At 37.2% G+C, this 20180-nt stretch overlaps 1 protein-coding gene across 2 annotated transcripts in view; it reads left to right on the forward strand.

Annotated features, from left to right (window-relative positions):
• The window catches only part of MBNL3 (muscleblind-like splicing regulator 3), a 68321-nt gene extending 53867 nt beyond the window's left edge, over positions 1-14454 (forward strand). The window contains exons 3-8 of one of the 2 annotated variants that reach the window (XM_006862812.1): positions 541-732; positions 1785-2021; positions 6881-7031; positions 8654-8689; positions 11232-11326; positions 14408-14454. In XM_006862812.1, coding sequence (XP_006862874.1) covers positions 541-732; positions 1785-2021; positions 6881-7031; positions 8654-8689; positions 11232-11326; positions 14408-14419 — 723 coding nt within the window. In that variant the 3' untranslated portion in view covers positions 14420-14454. Of the gene's footprint in view, positions 1-540; positions 733-1784; positions 2022-6880; positions 7032-8653; positions 8690-11231; positions 11327-12403; positions 12478-14407 lie in introns of those variants that run through there. The other variant, XM_006862813.1, reaches the window with a different exon arrangement.
• Positions 14455-20180: the final 5726 nt, after the last annotated feature.

Raw genomic sequence — 20180 nt, forward strand, 5'->3', positions numbered from 1 at the left:
ACTGAACAACAACAACAATTTGTTGTTTGCCACAATTGGACGGTGGGCCAATTTGGGAAACAAGGGCAGTGTTTGGTGGGTAATTGTGATTGGATGGGCAGCCAACTAGTACTCATGGGAAAGAGGAGGCAAGAGGCTGGAAGGAAGGGGTCTTTGAAGACTACTTGAAATCTGCCTGCAAAGGCCAGGCCTGTTGAGTCATGGGGAGTTTTCCCTTTGTGTGAGATTGCTGATAACATGGTTTTTAGATTAAAAGGGGGTGCAGTAGACAGAAAAACCACACTTGGCACAGACTTCATTAATGAAACTTCATTTGACTAATTTATGACTGTTAAAATGGTATGGCGCATTTTCATCAGTTTACGTGTTGTTTTCAAAGGAACTCCTATGTAGGAATTAGTAGGAGGCTAAAAATTAAGCAGAAGAAACAATATCAATTTTGAACTGGCTTAGATTTTTCTGAAAGCATGCTGCCTTGTGTATTAACAGAAGAATCGGTTTGCCTCTAACACTTTCTCCCCTTCTCGTTTAACCCTATAGAATGCTTTTCCTGTGGCACCATCTCTTGCGCCAAATCCTACCATGGCGTTCAATCCTTACTTACCTCATCCTGGGATGGGCCTGTTTCCTGCCGAACTGATACCAAATACACCTATTCTGATTTCTGGAAACCCACCTCTCGCATTGCCAGGAGCTACGGGTCCAAAACTGATGCGTTCTGATAAACTGGAGGTATTTGTGTAGATCTATACATATATTTACAGGACTGTCAGAAATATTCACTGTATGCATAAATTATCATTCCTGAGGCCAGTGTTCTGAATATTTTCAATAATAACGTGTGTTTTTAGTTTATGAAGAATAATCTCAGATGAGCAGTAAACATTTTATTAGTGCAGTTATGCATTATTTTAGTTGTACAGTAGGTGACACAATGTCTTGGTGTACCCAGCCATAGACTGTCTAGCTCCTTTGTTACGGTATGGAAAGTTTGGGTGGCAATGGCTCTTGTACCCAGGTTTCGCTTTCACAGCATAGATCACTGTTTTCGTTCATGAGTCTACTTGCTGGAATAATCAAATTGAACAAAAGTAGAATAATCTAACTTTGTATGAATGCAGAATGTACGTCTATATGAACACAGACTATAAATTCCCCTCATAGTTTCTAAATCCTCTTATCCCAAGAAAGAAAACTCTAAATGAAATTTCAAATAGCTCTTTGCTTTATTGAAGTTTTTCAATGTTCCCTTAATTGTCATTCTTCATACATTGAAATGAATAGCTAGTCAATTTCTTGTAAAGTCAGCTCCATTGGCAGTCCCTTAAATACCTGGTAATGGGTCATAATTGTACGTGTACCATAGTCATGCTTCATAAGTCCACTGTGTAAAGCCATCTGTGCATAGCTCTAGGATAAACACTCATCTTGGACCTTAAAAATGTAACCCCTGCTTCAAATCTAGCTAATCAGCCTTTAGGTTGCATATTAAATGGATAATGAAAAACTTGTTTTCAAGATCTTTAAAAACTTTAATCTCAAGGTTAAGCAAACAGACCTCATTCATTTAGGGAAAATGTCCTATTTCTTTTTCCCTAGGAATAGAAACTTTGTCTTTGTTTACAACTCATAGCAAATATGGCTTTACATTATCCTTCATCTTTTTAGATTTTTCCTCAATAAATTGCCAAAAGAATGTAATAATAGTACTAGTACATTTGCTGGCAAAACGAAGAAAAGCAAACCATCAATATGCTGTGGCTTGTTCTGTTTGTGTCTTTCAGGTCTGCCGCGAGTTTCAGCGTGGCAACTGTACCCGTGGGGAGAGCGACTGCCGCTATGCCCACCCAACGGATGCCTCCATGATTGAGGCAAGTGACAACACTGTGACCGTCTGCATGGATTACATCAAAGGCCGATGCTCCCGGGAGAAATGCAAGTACTTTCATCCTCCCGCACACTTGCAAGCCAAACTCAAGGCAGCTCATCACCAGCTGAACCATTCCATTGGCACCACAATGGTAAGGATTGGTCCCACGGGTGGACCATTTGTTTTAGAGTAAATGAGTACTACATTCCCCAACTTGTCAAGCATCCTGTAACCATCATCTCAGATATCCATGAGTGGGTCTTAACATGAATAGTCAAGTGGATAATCTGGGAAAAAAAACAACAACCCAGAATCTATCAATTTGACTTTTAAAACAAATCTCTAAGATTTTCTAAAGTTAATTAGCTAACGGCTTAAATACTGATTTTAACCTATGGCAATCTTTCTCCCACGTTCAGAGAGAGGGTAAACGGTTATTTTCAGAGTAAATCATTTTGCAGTTGTTTTTATAGTCTTAACTAACCTGAGTGTCCGGAAGAAGTAGAAAACTGATTCTCTGCTCTCTAAGCTACCTATGGAAACTTGGCTAGTAACATCCTTAATGTCTTTCAGAAAGTTGGGACCGAAAGACAGGATGTTCAGGAGTTTTAATTTCCCACACTCTGAGGTTCTCTTTCCTTTCTATATTGGGGTGGGGAGTGGTTTCGAGGACAAAGGCAGCAACCTGCCAAGGTGTGAGTGGGGGGAGAAGGAAAGGATCAAGTGTTGTACATGGTTTACAGAAGGAAACTGAGTTGCCCCAGAAGACTGAACTGTAAAGGGTAGGGAAACCTTTTTGTAGCACCCCAGTGTGATAAAGGAGTCCCGGTAGCAAAGTGTGTTATGAGTTGGGCTGCAGTTTGAGGCCTCAGGAGAAAGATGAAGTTTTCTGCTCCCGTAAAGATTTATAGCCTCAGGAACCCTACACTGGGGCACTATGAGTCAAAACTGACTCCACGGCACACAACTACCACCTCCACCACCATAGTGTGAGAGGGAGCACTGGACTGGGAACCACAAGGTCAGCAGTTTGAGCCCACCAGCATCTCTGTGGGAGAAAAATGAGGCTCTCTGCTCCAGCAAAGAATTTTATTAAGCCTCAGAAACCCTAGATAGAGTGCCTATGAGTTGGAACCGACTCCAAAGCACTTAACAACAATGACAACAGTATGGTAGGTTGAGCAATCACAATTACAATTCCTTAATAGTCTGACACAGTTGTTGATTATTTTCATATGCTTTACTATATTTATTTGATTATTTTCATATGCTGATATACATTTGTTTACTTTACTACCCGTGCCCTTCCTATTGCTGTTAGGTTCCAACTTGTAACGATTTCCGAGGGGGAGCTGGTGGGTTTGAACCGTCCACCTTGCAGTTGGCTATCTGGTGCTTATCCTACAGGACCACAAGAGGAACTCTCCCTCGTGTAATTTGTTGTTGCTGTTGTTAAATGCCATCAAGTCGGTTCCGACTCATAAATGACCCTGTATAGGGTTTCCAAAGACTGGCTGGTTGGTTTGAGCTGCCAACCTTATGGATAGCAGTCCAGTGTTTATCTTGCAACCCCACATGAATAGGACTCTGGAAAAAAAGCCCACATGCCTGGAAGCCCAACAAATGCAGTGTTGAATAAAATCTCTTCATATGCAATTGAGTCGACCTTACCCTTCCACAAGAGAGATACTTTTATATTCATGCATCCATATTGGTTAAGAAGTTTCTCCTCATACTGAGTTGAATTTTATCTTCCTTTTACTGGAACTTCATAAACTAAGCCAATCCTTACTCCATATGAGACTGCCCTGTGTTTTCAAAAGGCCAACTACCCAAGTTTCTCAAACCTTTTCTTATACATCATGGTTTCAAGGACATAGTGCCTATTTTGAACTTGTTACACCTGCCTCCTCAGAACTAACTCTGTTACTTCAGAAAGAATGTTAGCATCAAAGGAGAACAAATGTATTATCTTCCTTGTGCTGGACAGCATACCTGCATTCATGAATCCTAGATTGTGTACTCAAGAGTGAAGAAAGTTACATTAAAAAAAAAAAGAAATTTCAGGACATTTTTGTTTTGTTTTGTTTTAAATTCTTTAGAATGGACAGAATTTTAAGCTATGCACATAACAAGGTATCCAAAATATTCCATGCAGAATTTAAGTCACAGATTTAAAAATTTTTATTACGTAAATTGGTGGTATAGAATTTTAAATAGGTGTGGACCTATTGATGAAGCAGAATGCAGTTGGTACCTCAGAAGAAACGGTTCTCATATGCATGGGATGTAGAAGAAATGACTTCCTGCACCATTGTGCACCTGCGACCATGCTCAGGCATAGCGCCTTCATATCTGTGGGCTGTTTTTTGATGATTCAGGAATGTTTAATAGAACACATACATTACAAGTCAACTCCAAGTTCCCGTTTAGAGAGCTAAATGCTATGCCTGTGGTTGGTATTTGTGAATATCAATATTAAATTTCTTCCAAAGAACTGATCCAAGTAGGGTCTTAGTGGTAAGGTCAAACTGGCACATAGAAATTTGTTTCTGGTAAAATTAAACAGAGGAGACTGAGAGGTAAATACTTAGTTCAACTGAAGTCTTTGGCAAGTTTGTAAGTTTGTAAAGGGGCTGTTTGAGGCCCTCCCCAGTGGTGATAAGCAAAATATTTAATAGTAGTACAGGTACCGCCCAGTCTGAACTGGGCAGTGATATATCAGAATGGACACCAGAATAAACAGAACTAGGCAACCAGTGTCTTAACAGTTAAGTATGCATATAGTATTCGTATAGGCCCTGTCTCAACTTACAGTTTGCTGACCAACACAACTTTGGCTCCGATGATCAAACTATATGTTCTGGTCTAGAGAAAGGGAACACCCTTTCACTTCATTAATACCAAAGGGACATACTCTTACTAGCCAGTTACACAGTATCCTGTCTTGCTCAGTTAAAATCTTAGGCAAAATAATTTTCCCTCAATGGTAATGAAGTTGTTAGAAAATATAAAGTATATTTAACGATTTGTTTTAGTCATGAACTTTACCATCTGGGCCTCATTTATAAATGTGAAAATTATGTATCGCTAAAGCTTACATTGGAGTCCCGGTGTGGTGCTGTGAGTTAAGGCGCCAGACTGCAAAGCCATTTGAACTGCAAGGTTGCGGTTCAAGCTCACCAGCTGCTCCTCGGAAACCCTATACAGGGTCGCTATGGGTCGGAACCGACTCGACGGCACTTAGCAACAACAACAAAAGCTTACATTGGACTTCTGGTGTAGCACTGTAAGATCAGCACTGGACTATGAACCTCAAGGTCGGCAGTTCAAGCCTACCAGCTGCTCCTCAGAATCCCTATACAGGGTGGCTATGAAATGGACCCAGCTCAGCGGCACTCAACAACAAAAAAGCTTACATTGTGGAGTCCTGGTGTGGCTCTGTTGGCCAAGCATTGGGCTGCTAACCACAAGGTTGGTGGCTCAAAGCTACCAGTCACTCCTCGGAAACTCTATACAGGGTCGCTATGGGTCGAAACTGACTCCACAACAACAAAGCTTGCATGGTTTGCTTGGTTCTACTTTTCTAGCATTCCTGTTTTAAGAGAAATAAAGAAGAGAACCATCACAAGGTGTGCATGGGCGCGAGTTCCCGGAAGAAAATAGAGTTGAGCTACCTCCGGGCTCATTTGTTGTTCACGAGGAGAAGGAGGCCCACAGCATGCCACTTTGGGGCATGTGGAAGGCTTGTTACTCCTCAGAACAAGTATTCCTTAGGAATCTGGTGCATAATGAATTGTGTTGCTGGGATATGTTTTTTAAGTAATGTATAATTTACTGGGAAAAAATTTTCAAAAGTAATATTAAACTTCTCCAAGGAATCTGTTCCAGGGACAAGTTTGATTGCGTATTAGAAGCACTGTGGGGTTTTTAAAGAACTGTAGACATGAAAAAGGATTGCAAAGTGCTAACAGGTTTTCAAATTAAACCTTACAAGGAGTTAACAAAGCAAATTGTACAAAATGCACAGCAAGAATCTCTAAATGTGAATTGCGTACATTTTCCTCACCATCTCTCATTCCTCGTAAGAGTAATGAGTGAGGGATGTCTCATTTGCTTTCTCCTTACATGTTACTGTGGAAATATAGGATCTGTTTTATCATCTCTTGGTACGGTGCTATAGGATAAGCACTGGCCTGCTAACCACAAGATCGGCAGTTCAAACTCACCATGCGCTCTTCGGAAACCCTATACAGGGTGGCATTGAGTTGGAACTGACTCCAATGCACTTAGGAACAACAACAATAGTAAGCTTATTTATATAGGAGATCAATGTAAACCATGTATCTCCTTGACCTACATGCAGCATTTTAACTGGCAGACGTCTTTTTCCTGCTTTATCGATTGCTTTTGCTAATCTCATTTGCATTGACTAATAGATGAGCATTCCTGAGATGTCAATTTTAAGTGATTATGTCTTGTAGCAGCTTTTTGTCACTTCCTGCCTTAAGGGAACTTGTGGTTGTTGTTGTTATGTGCCATGGAGTCAGTTCCAACTCATAGTGACCCTGTACAGGGTTTCCGAGGCTGTAAATCTTTACAGGAGCAGAAAGCCTCATCTTTCTCCCATGGAACAGCTGGTAGTTTTGAGCTGCTGACCTTGCGGTTCGCAGCTACTACGCTACCAGAGCTCCATAACTGGTCCATACTTATTTACCTGAATTAGTGACATTGCAAAGCTTTATTTTTTCTTGTATTATTATCATGGTTTTTAAATTTTCTGAGGCTTTGCTTGCTCTGTTTAGGACTAAAAACCCATCTAATGAACTGCTTAATCTTTGTGTTAGTTACCTGGCTGTGGCAGCCACTGCTTACTGAATGTCTTGCTCAAATGGCAACCCTTGCAGATTGCTATTCATTATATAACTCATGTAATTAGGGCTTGCATGGTTTGCATATGTTTTTTGAAACTTTGCTTCATGCTCTGCGTTTTTCATCCTTCTCCCACAGGCCCTACAGCCTGGTGCACTTCAACTGATACCAAAGAGACCAGCAATTGATAAGACCAATGGTGCCACTGCAATTTTTAATCCCAGTGTTTTCCACTGCCAACAGGCTGTGGCTAACCTGCCTCTTCCCCAGCCGGCATTTATCCCGGCAGGTAAGACCAGGGCTCTAAGTGATGTGAGTTTAGTGCTGCAGTGAATGTATAGAAGGCAAAACAGCACTCACAGAACTTTTATGGGAAGACCATCAATAGGTATTGAAATTATAAATAAAGCAAGCAATTATACCTGATCTGCTAGTATGTAGAACAACTTATTTTTCTGTAATTCCTCAGAATGAAGGGTTGGATATCAAAGTAGGAAAAGTTGTCATTTTCATTTTTAGCATGGCTTATTTATTTATTTATGCTTTTTGTGACTGATTCACTTGGTTCTATCTCAAACTAATTCCTGGACTCATAGGGGTCACTGTTAGAGAGTCTTCTATCATAAAAGTGCTTCCCAGCTTCCACCCTGCAAAAATATGTAGCCTGTATATACTTGATAAACCACAGGTCGTTATAACAAAACTGCCTTCAACTTTACATTACATCATAGTTTAATATGAGGAGCCTGGGCAGCACAAGTGGTGTGTGATTGGCAGCTAACCCAAATATTGACAATTAAGGTTTTTTGTTTTTATCTTCCCCTAAGGAGCTCTGGTAGCATAGTGGTTACGAATTGGGCTGTGAACCTTAAGGTCAGCAGTTCGAAACTATCAGCCACTCCATGGGAGAAAGATGGGGTTTTCTGCTCCCGTAAAGATTTACAGCCTCAGAAACCCTGTACAGGGTCGCTATGGGTCAGAACTGACTTGACAACACTTGACAACACTTAACAACAATAACCTAAGGGGAAGAAAAAGCAGAAAAACATAATGTTCACAGAAAAAAATGGGAAAAAATATATGGGTTAAGGTGTTTTTATTTCTGGTGCTTTTTTCTTCAGAAATGGGGTCAATTTACCTGCACGTTAGATCAGTCCATCTTGGATACTTCTAATTTGTCTAGTAGCTGGGGAATGAATTCAGTACCTCACGAAGGTCAGCCAAGGTTGATGAATGGACTACATACAAAATTTGCATTACTCATTTTGGATTTTCTTAATTGTGTAGTTATTTTGTTTGGAAGTTAGATTTTTGTGTGTGTTTATGTGCTAGATTTGGCCTATTGAAAGTCTAGATTTATAAGCAAAAATCTCAGAGGAATCTCCTTACCCATAAGTATGGCAAGCTCAAAACCTGTCTGACTGAAAGTACCCTTTTAATCAAAAGCCTGTTTTTCATATCTTATAGTCAAGCCCTTGCTTACAACAAAGTAAGACAGGTAGTGTTAATAGATTAATACCCAAAATAAAAATATTGACACCAGATATCAGCCCCATGGTGTATATTTTGATAATAATATATGTAATCAATTAAACATGTTTGTTCCTCTGATAAAAATCAGTAAGGATCTATTAATCCAAAATAAAAATGTAACTTTAGTATGGTAATGTTGAAGAAATATTAAAGATCATTTTGAAACCTAAGAATCCAATAATTACTTTGATTACTTGGGTACGTGATCTTAAAGCTAATCATGATCATAAGCATAGGAGATTATTGAATTTGCATGTGCTGGTGACTTAATATTGCCAATAAAATATCTTTCTAGTTAAAAATCATTTCTGCCAAGAAAGCTTTAATAATGAATTCTCTCTTTTCTTTGCTTTTCACGCTTTTCTGCATGATGTACAGGGCCAATACTGTGCATGGCACCCACTCCAAGTATTGGTAGGTTTTTCAACACAAATTCTCAACTATATCTAATCTGACAAAAAAGTGTTTTTCTGTTGTGAATGTTAAAGAGCCGAATGAGTGAATAATGTATATGCACATTTTTTGATTCTTTAAGGTTTCATATGGTAAAAATATTTAATGTCTTTGTGAAAATCAAAATAGTACTACTGTCCTGAATCTCAGTTGGTTGTCACTGTGACCCTGCTACTTCTTTATTTCTACCATGAAAAAAGCAACTTAAATAGCCTGAAATATTTCCTTACTAGTCAAACTGGGCAATTATGTTCAGAGATTAACAACTATTATTTCAAAAACATAAAACAGTTCTGATTGATCATTTGTAGAGTACAATATAGTAATTCTTCACACACACACAAAGTTGTCTGTAAGACTTAAATCCTTCAGTACTCAGATGTTGAATAAGGAAGCCTTGAGCAAAGATAAGAGAATTTATAGTGTTATATGAGCCTAAAAGGAAGTACCTTTCTTCCCAGAAACCAGGCATAACAGAATTTCAAAATGATGTTTTAGGGAGTAAGCTAGTCACCAACACAATATGATAACTAGCCATTTCTAAGCTATTTTCTAGATCACTAATCCTGAAGAGGAGTCCTGGTGTGGCACTGGAGGATAAGTGCAGGGTCACAATGAGTTGGAACTGACTTGACAACACTTAACAACAAAATAACAAAAAATACTGACGATGATAAAAATGACTGCTTCTATCTCAAGAGAACTCATGGGGAGACCACAGCTCCTATAGTTCTCATGGTCAGCAGATAAAGACCAGAAAAAAATAGCTCTGGTGTTCATGCAGGCATGAATGGCTCCATCCGTCCCAACTATCACATTTCAGTTCTCCTACCCCCATCCTTTTTTAGAGTTTGCAGCAGCTTGACCTCCATCCCATAGGTGGATCAGACAGTAGATGCAGAGGTCAATAGTGACTAGCTTTTCCGTTGCTACTAAAAGTAGCATTATATGCGTACGATTAGAAGAGCAGGCTTCTGCAAGTTTATGTAATGTGTCTGTTTTCCCACTTTATGGCTGTTTTTCTCCTGGATGTTCCCATTTCCTTTCAACTCATTGCCCTGTTTAGGAATGCAATATGCATGCTTTGGTAGTGCTGCTTCCTGTCCAGTTGCTGTGTGCTCAAAGGGGAAACAGGGATGTTTCTAGAATTGGCATGTGAGGCAATAAAGGGTGGCTATAGGTAGTGGCTATCTGGAGATAAACACGAGATAACTAGAGTTTCTGGTAGTCACCATTTGGGATTATCCTTGCTGACTTTCCTTTCCAGTCCATTCGTTTTCCCTGTAGATTTCAGAACATTTGAATTCAGCAGATGCCAACATAAGAAAACATTATATATGAATGCTTGCCATTCACACATCAATTCTTGCTCTGCTTTCCAAAGTAAGCTAGAAACTAGATACACTTTTGACAGCAAACAGAAAACATCCTGAAAGAGATGTTGCAGCTGCTAGCCATTGTAGCTGTGATATTTGCTATGAAGACAAAATTTTGTTGCCTATCCATTATGAAATGGTACTTGTATTTGATTGATAAATAGTCAAAGTTTCCAAGGAGGTTGTCAGAGGTGTACTTAAAACCTGCAAGCACTATGTTCTTCATATCTGTTTCCCTACCACATGCCCACCAATCAAACAATCCATTTTTTATATGCAGAACTGGTAAGTAGTCATATGTACCTCAAATACAATGTGTACCTCAAATCGAGTGAAAGTCCTCATGTCCATAAGTCAGTGCACCCAAACATCAATTCACAAGGTCACTGCCAGTCTAATTCTAGTTTGAATGTGTAAACCAGTTACTTGTCTGCTTACATAGCTGTTCATATCTGATAAAATCAGATTTTTTCATAGGCACCAATTGTTACACCTTCTGTAAATTTGACCTTTTTGATGCATATATATATATGTGTGTGTGTATGTGTATATACACATTTGACAATTCAACATCTTTTACAAGTACTATTCAATGATACCTATTGCATTAATTAATTAATCATCACCAGTATCCACTGTCAAATTTTCCATCACTGATATTCACTGCTTCTTAAACAATGACACCTCTTTCTCCATCACTTACAACTCGCCCCTAATAACCACTAATAAATTTTGTCTATACACATTTGACTAGTCCAGATATCCCATGTAAGTGAGATTATACAATATTCATCCTTTTGTGATTGATTTCACTAAGTGTAATGCTTTCAAGATTCATCCATGTTGTAACATTGAATCCACTATGTTTTGATTCTGCTCAAAAACTTACTAAATGTTGACAATGGTTTTGTTTCCATTAATGGTAACTATAATTGGCTTTTCCCCTTTTCTCTTTTTAAATTCTTCTCCCTTCCATGTTGTGTTGCTTTGCACTGACTGTGATTGCATGTTGCACCCTGGTGTATCCATCATGATGATGTCACGTGGCTTGTTGCCCCATTTGATCGTATACGGTTGCATAAACACTCCACCTTCCCGTGTATTCTTCCATGATTTCCTACTGAAAGTGCCCATGATGCACGGTGCTACACCTACCACTGTGTCTGCAGCAGCAACACCTGCCACCAGCATCCCCTTCGCTGCACCAACCACAGGCAATCAGGTTTGACCATTTATTTCACCTGTTCAGACCTAGATAACTACAGTGTTTGTAAGACACTGTATATGCTTTGGGAATTGGTGAGACACATTAATTCATATTCGTATGTGTTTCTTTAACAATAGTCAAATTCAGCAGCTTTATTTTGTGTGTGTAGTCATGGTATGGCACTGTAGGATAAGCAGCGAACTGCTAACCACAAAGTTGGTGGTTGAAACCCACCAGCCACTCCTTGGAAACCCTATACGTGGTTGCTATGAGTTGGAAATAACTCAATGGCACTTAACAACTGAACAACACTTTTGTGTATATTATAAAATGCTGTGTGTGATCGAGGATCCATCAGGAGATTTTACCTCATTTTTAATCAGTTACCAGATGTTGTTCTTGGTACACTATATAAAATTGTTGCTGTCACACCAATCCTCAAATGTATATACTAAGCATGTCTTAAATGTTTCCTCATTGGTCAAGAGGAGAATGTTTTATTTTACTACAATTTGTTTATTGTGTTTGGAATTGCACTTGGTACAATCATCATCTTTACCTAAAGATCCACTGGGAAGAAAGCGAGATTCCACATTTCTTCCTAAGGTGTTAATATCCATATCATTAACCAGCGATTGCATCAGAAATTCCTTTTCGTACTGACATTGGATGTGTTTGTGTTGTTTTTATTTTCATTAATGTTTGATGTTTCTAGTCAGATTCAAGATGGAAACTGTAAATTTGAGGGAGTCTTGAAATTCTAAGGAGATGCGTACAATAATTATTGTCTACTTTTATGGCCATTGGTGCCTTTATCAAAGTGTGTCAGTCATGCTTGCAGACTGGGAGTTCCACTGGTCTTTACTTTATATTTCAAAGTATAATAGCCATGTATCATACAGATCATTAATTCATTGGAACAAACCACATTCTAGTCTGTGCTTTGTAAAATCAGCTCTCAGTGGAAATGGTCAATATGTCTAAATTTTTCGATGAAGTACAGTTATTGACTACCACATCCAAGCAGTGAGCAAAATAAGTCAAATTCTATCAAGAAACTATTTTAATCTAAAATCTTTTTTACTACTATAGATAACCCAGTTATCAATAGATGAACTGAATAGCAGCATGTTTCTTTCACACATGTAGAAGTTACCAGTAGAACAGTAAGTTTATTTAAATATTAATAAAAATAAAACTTATTAGTTGTATTTACATAATTACATTTGCTAAAGGTGTTGCTAAATATTTTCATTAACGGGCACTACTCATAATTGTGAGCCTGATGCAAACATTCTAAATTGTCCAAATTGAAATGTGAAGAGCACATATGCGATTTGTATATGGAAAGAACATCTGGTACTGTATTTTCCCAATGAGCTTACAAATTCTGAAATGGTTTCCTATTATTAAAGGGATATGATTTGCTTATCAAAGGGACAGATCACTTTTGAATTTGAATTCTTTAACACTTTTGTTGATTCCTTGTTTTTTTATTGAAGTCAAGCCAAGTGATTTTGCTAGGATATGATTGAGATGATTGCCTTAAAGTAAGTGACATGCTTCCCCTTATGACATGCTGTTTTGTGTTGCTTCTCCAATAAGTCTATCAGAATTGTTCCAGCTGTTTTCAGTTTTGAGTGATATAATTTTGTAACTTACCAGCCATTTGTTTCATACGGACCATGTTTTCCATTCTTTGTTGTGGTGGTGGTTGGATTTTTGTCACCTTCACCCTGGTTCTCCTCTTTGCCTTGTGCAAAGCCGATAGTAGCATACACTTCATGTCAACAGTTGGTCGTTTGGAACACATGACTATTGAGGCACTTCAGACTCTTGGGTATCTTATGAATGATCACATACACAGACCCATTCTGAATTGCACACATCAGTTATTGACAACTTGGAGTTCGCACACCCCGAGTGTTTCATTTGGTTGACGGAGACAACTAGTCCTGATGGACTAGTTCTTCAGATCCCAGCTAACATTTTTTCCTCTGGGGTACTCACAGGTCTTAAACACTAAATGTTACTGAGCCTATAGTGGCTGTGCAGCAAATAGGTCCCCTCAATCATAAGGAACACTTTTAAAAAGTACCTTTTGGTATGTGGAAGGACTAAAGTAGCTGTAAATTGAAATACTTTTCAGGGGTGTCTTTAGGGATAGTGGCAACTTGAAAATATCACCAAACATGAGGATGTAGGTTTTGAAAACACTTGTCCAGTTCTCATGGGCTGCTTCACACCAAGGTAAACAAAAGCTGTCAAATATAATCAACTTTCCAACAGAACATGTTTGGGAATAGTAATTCCTGTTTGCTTGATTCCATTTGAAAAATTTAGATGTATTTGGCAGAACATGATTACTTCAATGTGTAACAGATGTTAAAAATGTCTCCAAAGTTCAAATATGTGATTTTGCACAGTACTACAAGTCCCTGACTTAGTTGGTTCTGACTTAGGTTGGATAAATTTTATTTTATTTCATTAGAATTGCCTATGATCAGTATCTTTATCAATCCAATCTTGATTTGTCTGTAGGAGTTGGAAACATTACACATAAGCTTACAGATATATTTTAATGCGTGTATAAAAAAACATGCACATCATTAAAAATATCAAAGAATGGTCATAAATACAGTTTATTGTAACTCAAATATGTCAGAAGTCGGGCACTACCTGTATCGAGATTGCGCATGGCTCCAAAGCATTCAGATAAGAAATTTAAAGTTCATTACATACTTGCATATTTCAAATTGCTGGGTATCAAATATGTTTCCTCAGTATATACTTATTGAAGGAAGAGGATGGATGGTGAATGTTCATCAAAATATTTTAGCATTGTGTTGACATGACCTTAAAAATAATGAGTGCAACTCTGCTAACTTAGGGAAATTCCAGTGAAAACCATACGCTATCATGGCTCTTAGCGGTCATTTCTAATAGGCTCATTTTTGCAGATATAGAATCTGAAATTTAAATGGAGAATATCTTCACATATTTTACACACAGAACTGGGACAAGAACCACAGTAACCTGCTCCTGTTTCAAGAGCCCTTCAGTTTTTCTCATTTTGTTTCTTTTTTTCCATTTCAGTTGAAATTCTGAACAGCAGAGTTACGGAATATCGGAATCTCTCCTTGAGAAGCTCCATATGGCCTTTCTATATATATTCTCGTATGTCCTCTTCTACCAACTCAACAATAAGTGTGGTGCAGTCAATATATTAACCAAAACAAGCAAATAACCAATCAAAATAAAAATCAACATTCAAATCAATGGAGATGTTAAAACACAAATAGAAAATTACCATCTATCTTATTTGAATATCAGGTAGATTGTGGTCATTAAAATTTGCAAATTGTTATGTTACCCCTACTCACTTTCCAACAACTTTTGTGCTGTGTGCAGTCGTCATAGCAGACTGTTGTTGGTTTATCATTGTACATTTTTGATGGAAAATTATTTGTCTGATTTTGAAGTGTTACTGTTTCGTTTACATGATCGTCTATTGGGTTGATTTAGAAGTATCGAATGTATCCAATACCATTTCCCCCATTATTGTATTGAATTGTACTGTGTCAGGGTTTTACATTCTATTTAGTGTGTTACTCTCTATACGTGGTGTTTATTTCAACTAAAATGTAATTGATGGAAAACAAATCTGTGCTGGAAAAACATGACAGGTTAATGTTACTAGCGCTCTCTCTTTAGTATATTTCTATAGCTTTCTTGGGGCAGACATTTAAAGGGTCTCACTTTCTGAGTGTGTACAACTGTTCACACACATGCATGTATATCATTTGAACCCTGCACATCTAACTTGGCAACATAGAATCACACTACTACTTTTTTTTTTTTTTTGCAAGAGAAGTATTTACCTGTACAAAACAGTGTAAGTCTTAAAATACCAACCTCTAAATGTATTGCTTTTAAATTGCTCCCTGATAAATAAGACATTACCTTTGAACCAATTTCTCAGCACTTATCCTAAAATTAAGCAAATAGTGCATAACTTTTTTGTGTGTGGATCAAGGATTCTACCTCCTTGGTTGAGTGCCTAAAACTAAGCAATTTGAAGTCTTCAATAGAAAACCTAGTACTTTAAAGGTATGCTAATTGCAAGTTATAAGTTAAACAGGGATATGGGAGAATGGAGATACTTTTACATATTGAAGGAAAGTGTGTTAAACCATTGCAATGTAGCCTTTTACACAATGCCATTTTCTTAAATGCAAATGACTCATCCTTTTTAGATTTACTATGAATAATAAGTAAGAGGTAACCTAGTAAAAAGTCAGTCAGAGTGCAAGAGAATTGGTTCCAAATGAGGCCTTTCCTCCCCCAAATGGACTGTCTTCTCTATTGATTACAGACGTAGCTTGAGTACAGATTTGGAGAAATGACTGGGAAAGAGGTGGGGGAGGCATTTAAAATGATCCTTTCATTTATTCAAAAATTCTGGGCAGGACGTCCACAATTACCTTTAGCTTCAGCACAACGGAGTTTCTAATTTTTGTAAACCTATTGATAAAGGAGCAAGTGCCTGTTATATATAGCAATTATATCCCTGCCCTAAGTTGATTAATATTAGAGTCTCCTTGAGGACAATCAAGCTTCTTTTTCTGCTTATTTGTATTCATTTGTCTTTATATGTGTTTGGAAATTAGAAACGAGAGACTTCTAGCACCCTTTGGATGAGACTGAGTAGCTACACTCCACAGAGCTGAGCTCTGAATGTGAATTCACATTACTAATAGTTATAGAATAATTTTACCATCTAGTAAAATAGTAATTAATCGATTCCTGTGGCATGTAGCATACCTCCTCCACTCTACTTAGTTATTAAAGTTAATATTATTATTAAGTGGGAACTTAAATTTTACCAAATAGATCAATTTAATATTTTCTACTAAATATATATTCTCTCAATGAAAAATATATAATCCTCAAACTTGATAGGCTTTGTTTTTCTTGCATAAAAATGATTAAGAAAATCCAATTTATTGTTCCTTAAGCTGGCTAGTGGCCCATCAGATATTTTTGTAAGCCTTTTTTTTTTTTTTTGTAAATCGCCCTAATGTGAATAATACATAAGAAAGATCAGGCTTTCTGCTCCCACAAAGAAACCTTATGCAAGGGCACTGTAAAGTCTTAACCAACTCAAAGGGACTTAACAACAACAACATAACTGGCTAGTAATATTGACATCAGAGAACATTGGAAACCTTTTTACAATTGATGAAACTGTGACTTGCCCAAGGCTACCTAGCTAGTTGGTAGAAGTAGGTCCCAGGACTATCTGCTTATTCCTGCTTGTTCTTCCTTTTTAGACTCCATCCCATAGCACATCAATTTGGCTCCGAATACAAAAGAGCAAACTTAGGCCTCTCTGATAGTTGTTATTCTATTAATCCTAATCATCAATGCAAACCCTGATCAAAAGTGATTTCTAAGTGATCTTGCTTGTATCTAGCCCCTATCATCCATTAACAGTATTGCCTGGAGTTACAGAACTCAGAGGTGTCTTGAGACCTTTACCTACTGAATCCCTAAACCACTTTATTTCTATTTCTTCAAATCTTAATGTTGTTAGATAAGAAATTAGAGTATACCTTTTATAAAAGACCTGTGTATGGAACTGAGTTTTATATGACCTGTGTCAGTGTCTCTCCAAAAGGGCAGATCTAATCACATGAAGCCAGGAAAGATGTACCTGAGCTGGTCTGGATGTGTTCCTTAATGGAGATGAAGGCGTTTTCAGTGCAAAGTAAACTTTTATGTAGTCTGACATTTTGATACAACATCCTGTTTCATTAAAATGTTTAATTTCTGACTAAGATGTAGATAGATCTTGAACATAGAGTACAGTTGTTTTAATATTGCAGTAAGCACTGGAAAACATTAATAGTGGCTTGTTTGTGTGTGTGTGTGTGTTTTCCAAAAGGCTCCGTAAGGGATATTTGGGATAGTTGTATTTTTGGTGCCACAATTTTTTATACTGGTGGCATATTTAAAGTTGCTTTATAGATGGATATAAAGAAAGAGAACTCAAAGCATTCAAGTTTAGAGCCAATTCAAAACAATTTTGACAAAGATGCAAGTTCTAGATAGCAAGCACTCTTTAAAGTAATTGTGCAATGACTTACTCAAATTAGTTTTGCTCAAGAAGATAAGTCATTAGACTATAAAATGTCCAATTAAAAAGACAAGTCACAAAATTAATCAGTTAGTGACTCTAAACCATAATTTACTTGATGAATTGTACATATAAAATTCTAATCACTTTTAATTCTTAAAATTTTATAATCTTTCTATTTTTCATGGCCCTTTTTTTAGTTATACAGAATTATTGTTATTGTTCAGTTCTTTCAACCTGATGTAAAAAATGCAGACATGACAAAACTTGTATAAAATGGCTCATACCAAGAAAGTAATTTTAAAATGATCATTTAAGAGTAGTACCAGTTAAGAAAAAGAAGCTTTATACGAGCACTATACAAATATATTTTAAATAAGGATTGAACTGAAATTAAAATTAAATGGATTCATAAAATTGCTATTTAGATATAGTATTTCTGTTTTGCAATTGGAGCATTATTCCACAACCAGCTTCTGCATTTCATTTCACCTTTATAGAGTAGACTCTTTCATTTGGAGTTAGTGGTGATGTGGAAAGCCATCTTCAGCTGCCTCCATCAATCTTCTCCATCTGTCTTTGAGCATGGTAAAGCACTTTGATCTTGCCATAAGTGTTGTTCTACACCACTAAGCTGTATTCACTGATGGGCAGGCTCAGCTCACCTGCTCTCCAATTGGGGAAAAGCAAGAAACTCCTCCCTGCCATCAGCAGGAACCAAATAAATTTAATCTTTACTATTTGAATCTGCTATTAATGGCCAATAAGCATAGTGATGTCTGAAGACGGAACAACCTTGACATTACATTTTATTAAAAAGAGAAAAGGCCCATGTGCTATTTGGAATATGATTTGGATCTCCCAGCCCCCTTTGGAGAGAGGAGATGAGGATGTTCTTAGATAAATGCAGCCACACATTTTCTGAATTCTTAGGCTGCAGGGTATACTGTGATGCACATAATGATTAGAAACTGGATTTCTCATTCATTTGATTCCTTGTACACATGCTGAAATTGAAATAGTTAAAATTCATGGGGGAAGTGTAATTTCCCAATGCTGTTAAAAAGATTTAGCAAATCAGTGACCTAATGTTACCAGTGCCTCTTGAAGGCCGTACATTAAACCATAGGTCAAAGAGAATGACAACTTGTTGCTAAGATAGTTGATGGCCTAATCAAATTGTAAATAGAACAGATTCGTGTTCTCAGCACCAACTCACGGGTGCCACATTTTTTCTTTTTCTTTTTGTTAGTTGTTAAGTTTTTTATTGTATTACTTATTTTATATCTCTTAAGTAACTAATAAATTTCATTTTGAAGGAGAGTTAGAGAAATGTTAAGTTTTTACTACATGTATTCAGCCTGCCACGTTATATTCTAAACTGACACTGAAGCATGGTAAGGTATAGATTATACTCCATAACTGTTCTTTACAGTTCACAGTTGAAGAACAAATTTAACTTTATATACAAATAATAATTGTTAACTAATTTTATTTAGTTGTTGCCTTGGCAACAAACCTACAACATGGCTACCTTTAGGCACATTTGTGTGTGTGTATGTGAAAATTGTACTTGTAAACTCTATGTGCATGTGACCGTATGCGTTCGTAGAAGATACAGCTCAAAACTCTCAACACAGATATGTTTGAATTTTTTTGAATCCCAGAGTCCCATGTGAAAGCTGAATTTGTGTCCTTGTGTGACTTTTCGGTCAAAAAGTTTACAACACATGGATTCTAGAGTCAGGTTTTATAGCTTATAGAATTTGTTGTGTGAATAGGGTTATTCCATAGTATTTAGACTTCAAACACAATTGTTGTACTTATAATACATTACCTGACCGTTCTCATGCATTTTTAAATTCAAGGTTACCCTAGTCTACTGGCATAGTGGTAGCTGCAAAAATTCTGTTTTCTGGAATGACATATTTACACCAGTATATCTAAATGAGGATTAAAGCATAATTAGGAATGAACTCATTATTTATAAGACCATACTTAAAGATACTGTGGAATGAACAGCCCCTTAACAGTGTTTAAGAGACATATGCTGCAGTTAACTGTCTCAGTTAGGGTGCGGATGTGTGAGACACACCTTTTTGCACTTATGTACATAGTCCATATCCCATGAAAGCAAATCTTGGAGCTTTTGGAATATTAACAGTCTGTGATGGTAGTGGAAATGTTAGGAAGAGAGTTCTTTCTAAGATTGTGAGAAGGAGGGATTTTTTTTTTTCTTTTTCTGTAAGACCTAATTCAAGTATGGTTATTGCTTTGCTGTTGTGGAAGCTGTCTAGTTTGCTACAGCTTCCCAAAAGAGAAGACTCATAACAAGTCAATGTCAGCTTATAGCACCGAACAAGAGTAACAGTACTTCAACATTTAGCAAGACCACTAGCAAAGATTGTTTGCTCTTAAAATTATTGCCCACTGTAAACACACACACACTTACACACACTCACACATAGGCAGGTTTCTGGTTGAGGTTTTCTTTTTTCAGTGGTAATAAGCAGTGAAATTCACTATGAATTGCAAGATACATATTTTCCCATTAGAATCAAATCAATTTTAATCTTTTACTGAAAAGTATCAGTTTATATATCTATATCAATCCATATGTATACCACATAGTATGTGTTTAAGTGACAATCAAAATGTTAAATGTTGACCATGATTCCCCTTTTAATAACTAGAACTGAAAACCAAATTGGGAACAATTGAAAGATCTCA

This window comes from Chrysochloris asiatica, unplaced genomic scaffold (assembly GCF_000296735.1).
Source record: "Chrysochloris asiatica unplaced genomic scaffold, ChrAsi1.0 scaffold00051, whole genome shotgun sequence".
In the NCBI taxonomy this organism is placed as follows: domain Eukaryota; kingdom Metazoa; phylum Chordata; class Mammalia; order Afrosoricida; family Chrysochloridae; genus Chrysochloris; species Chrysochloris asiatica.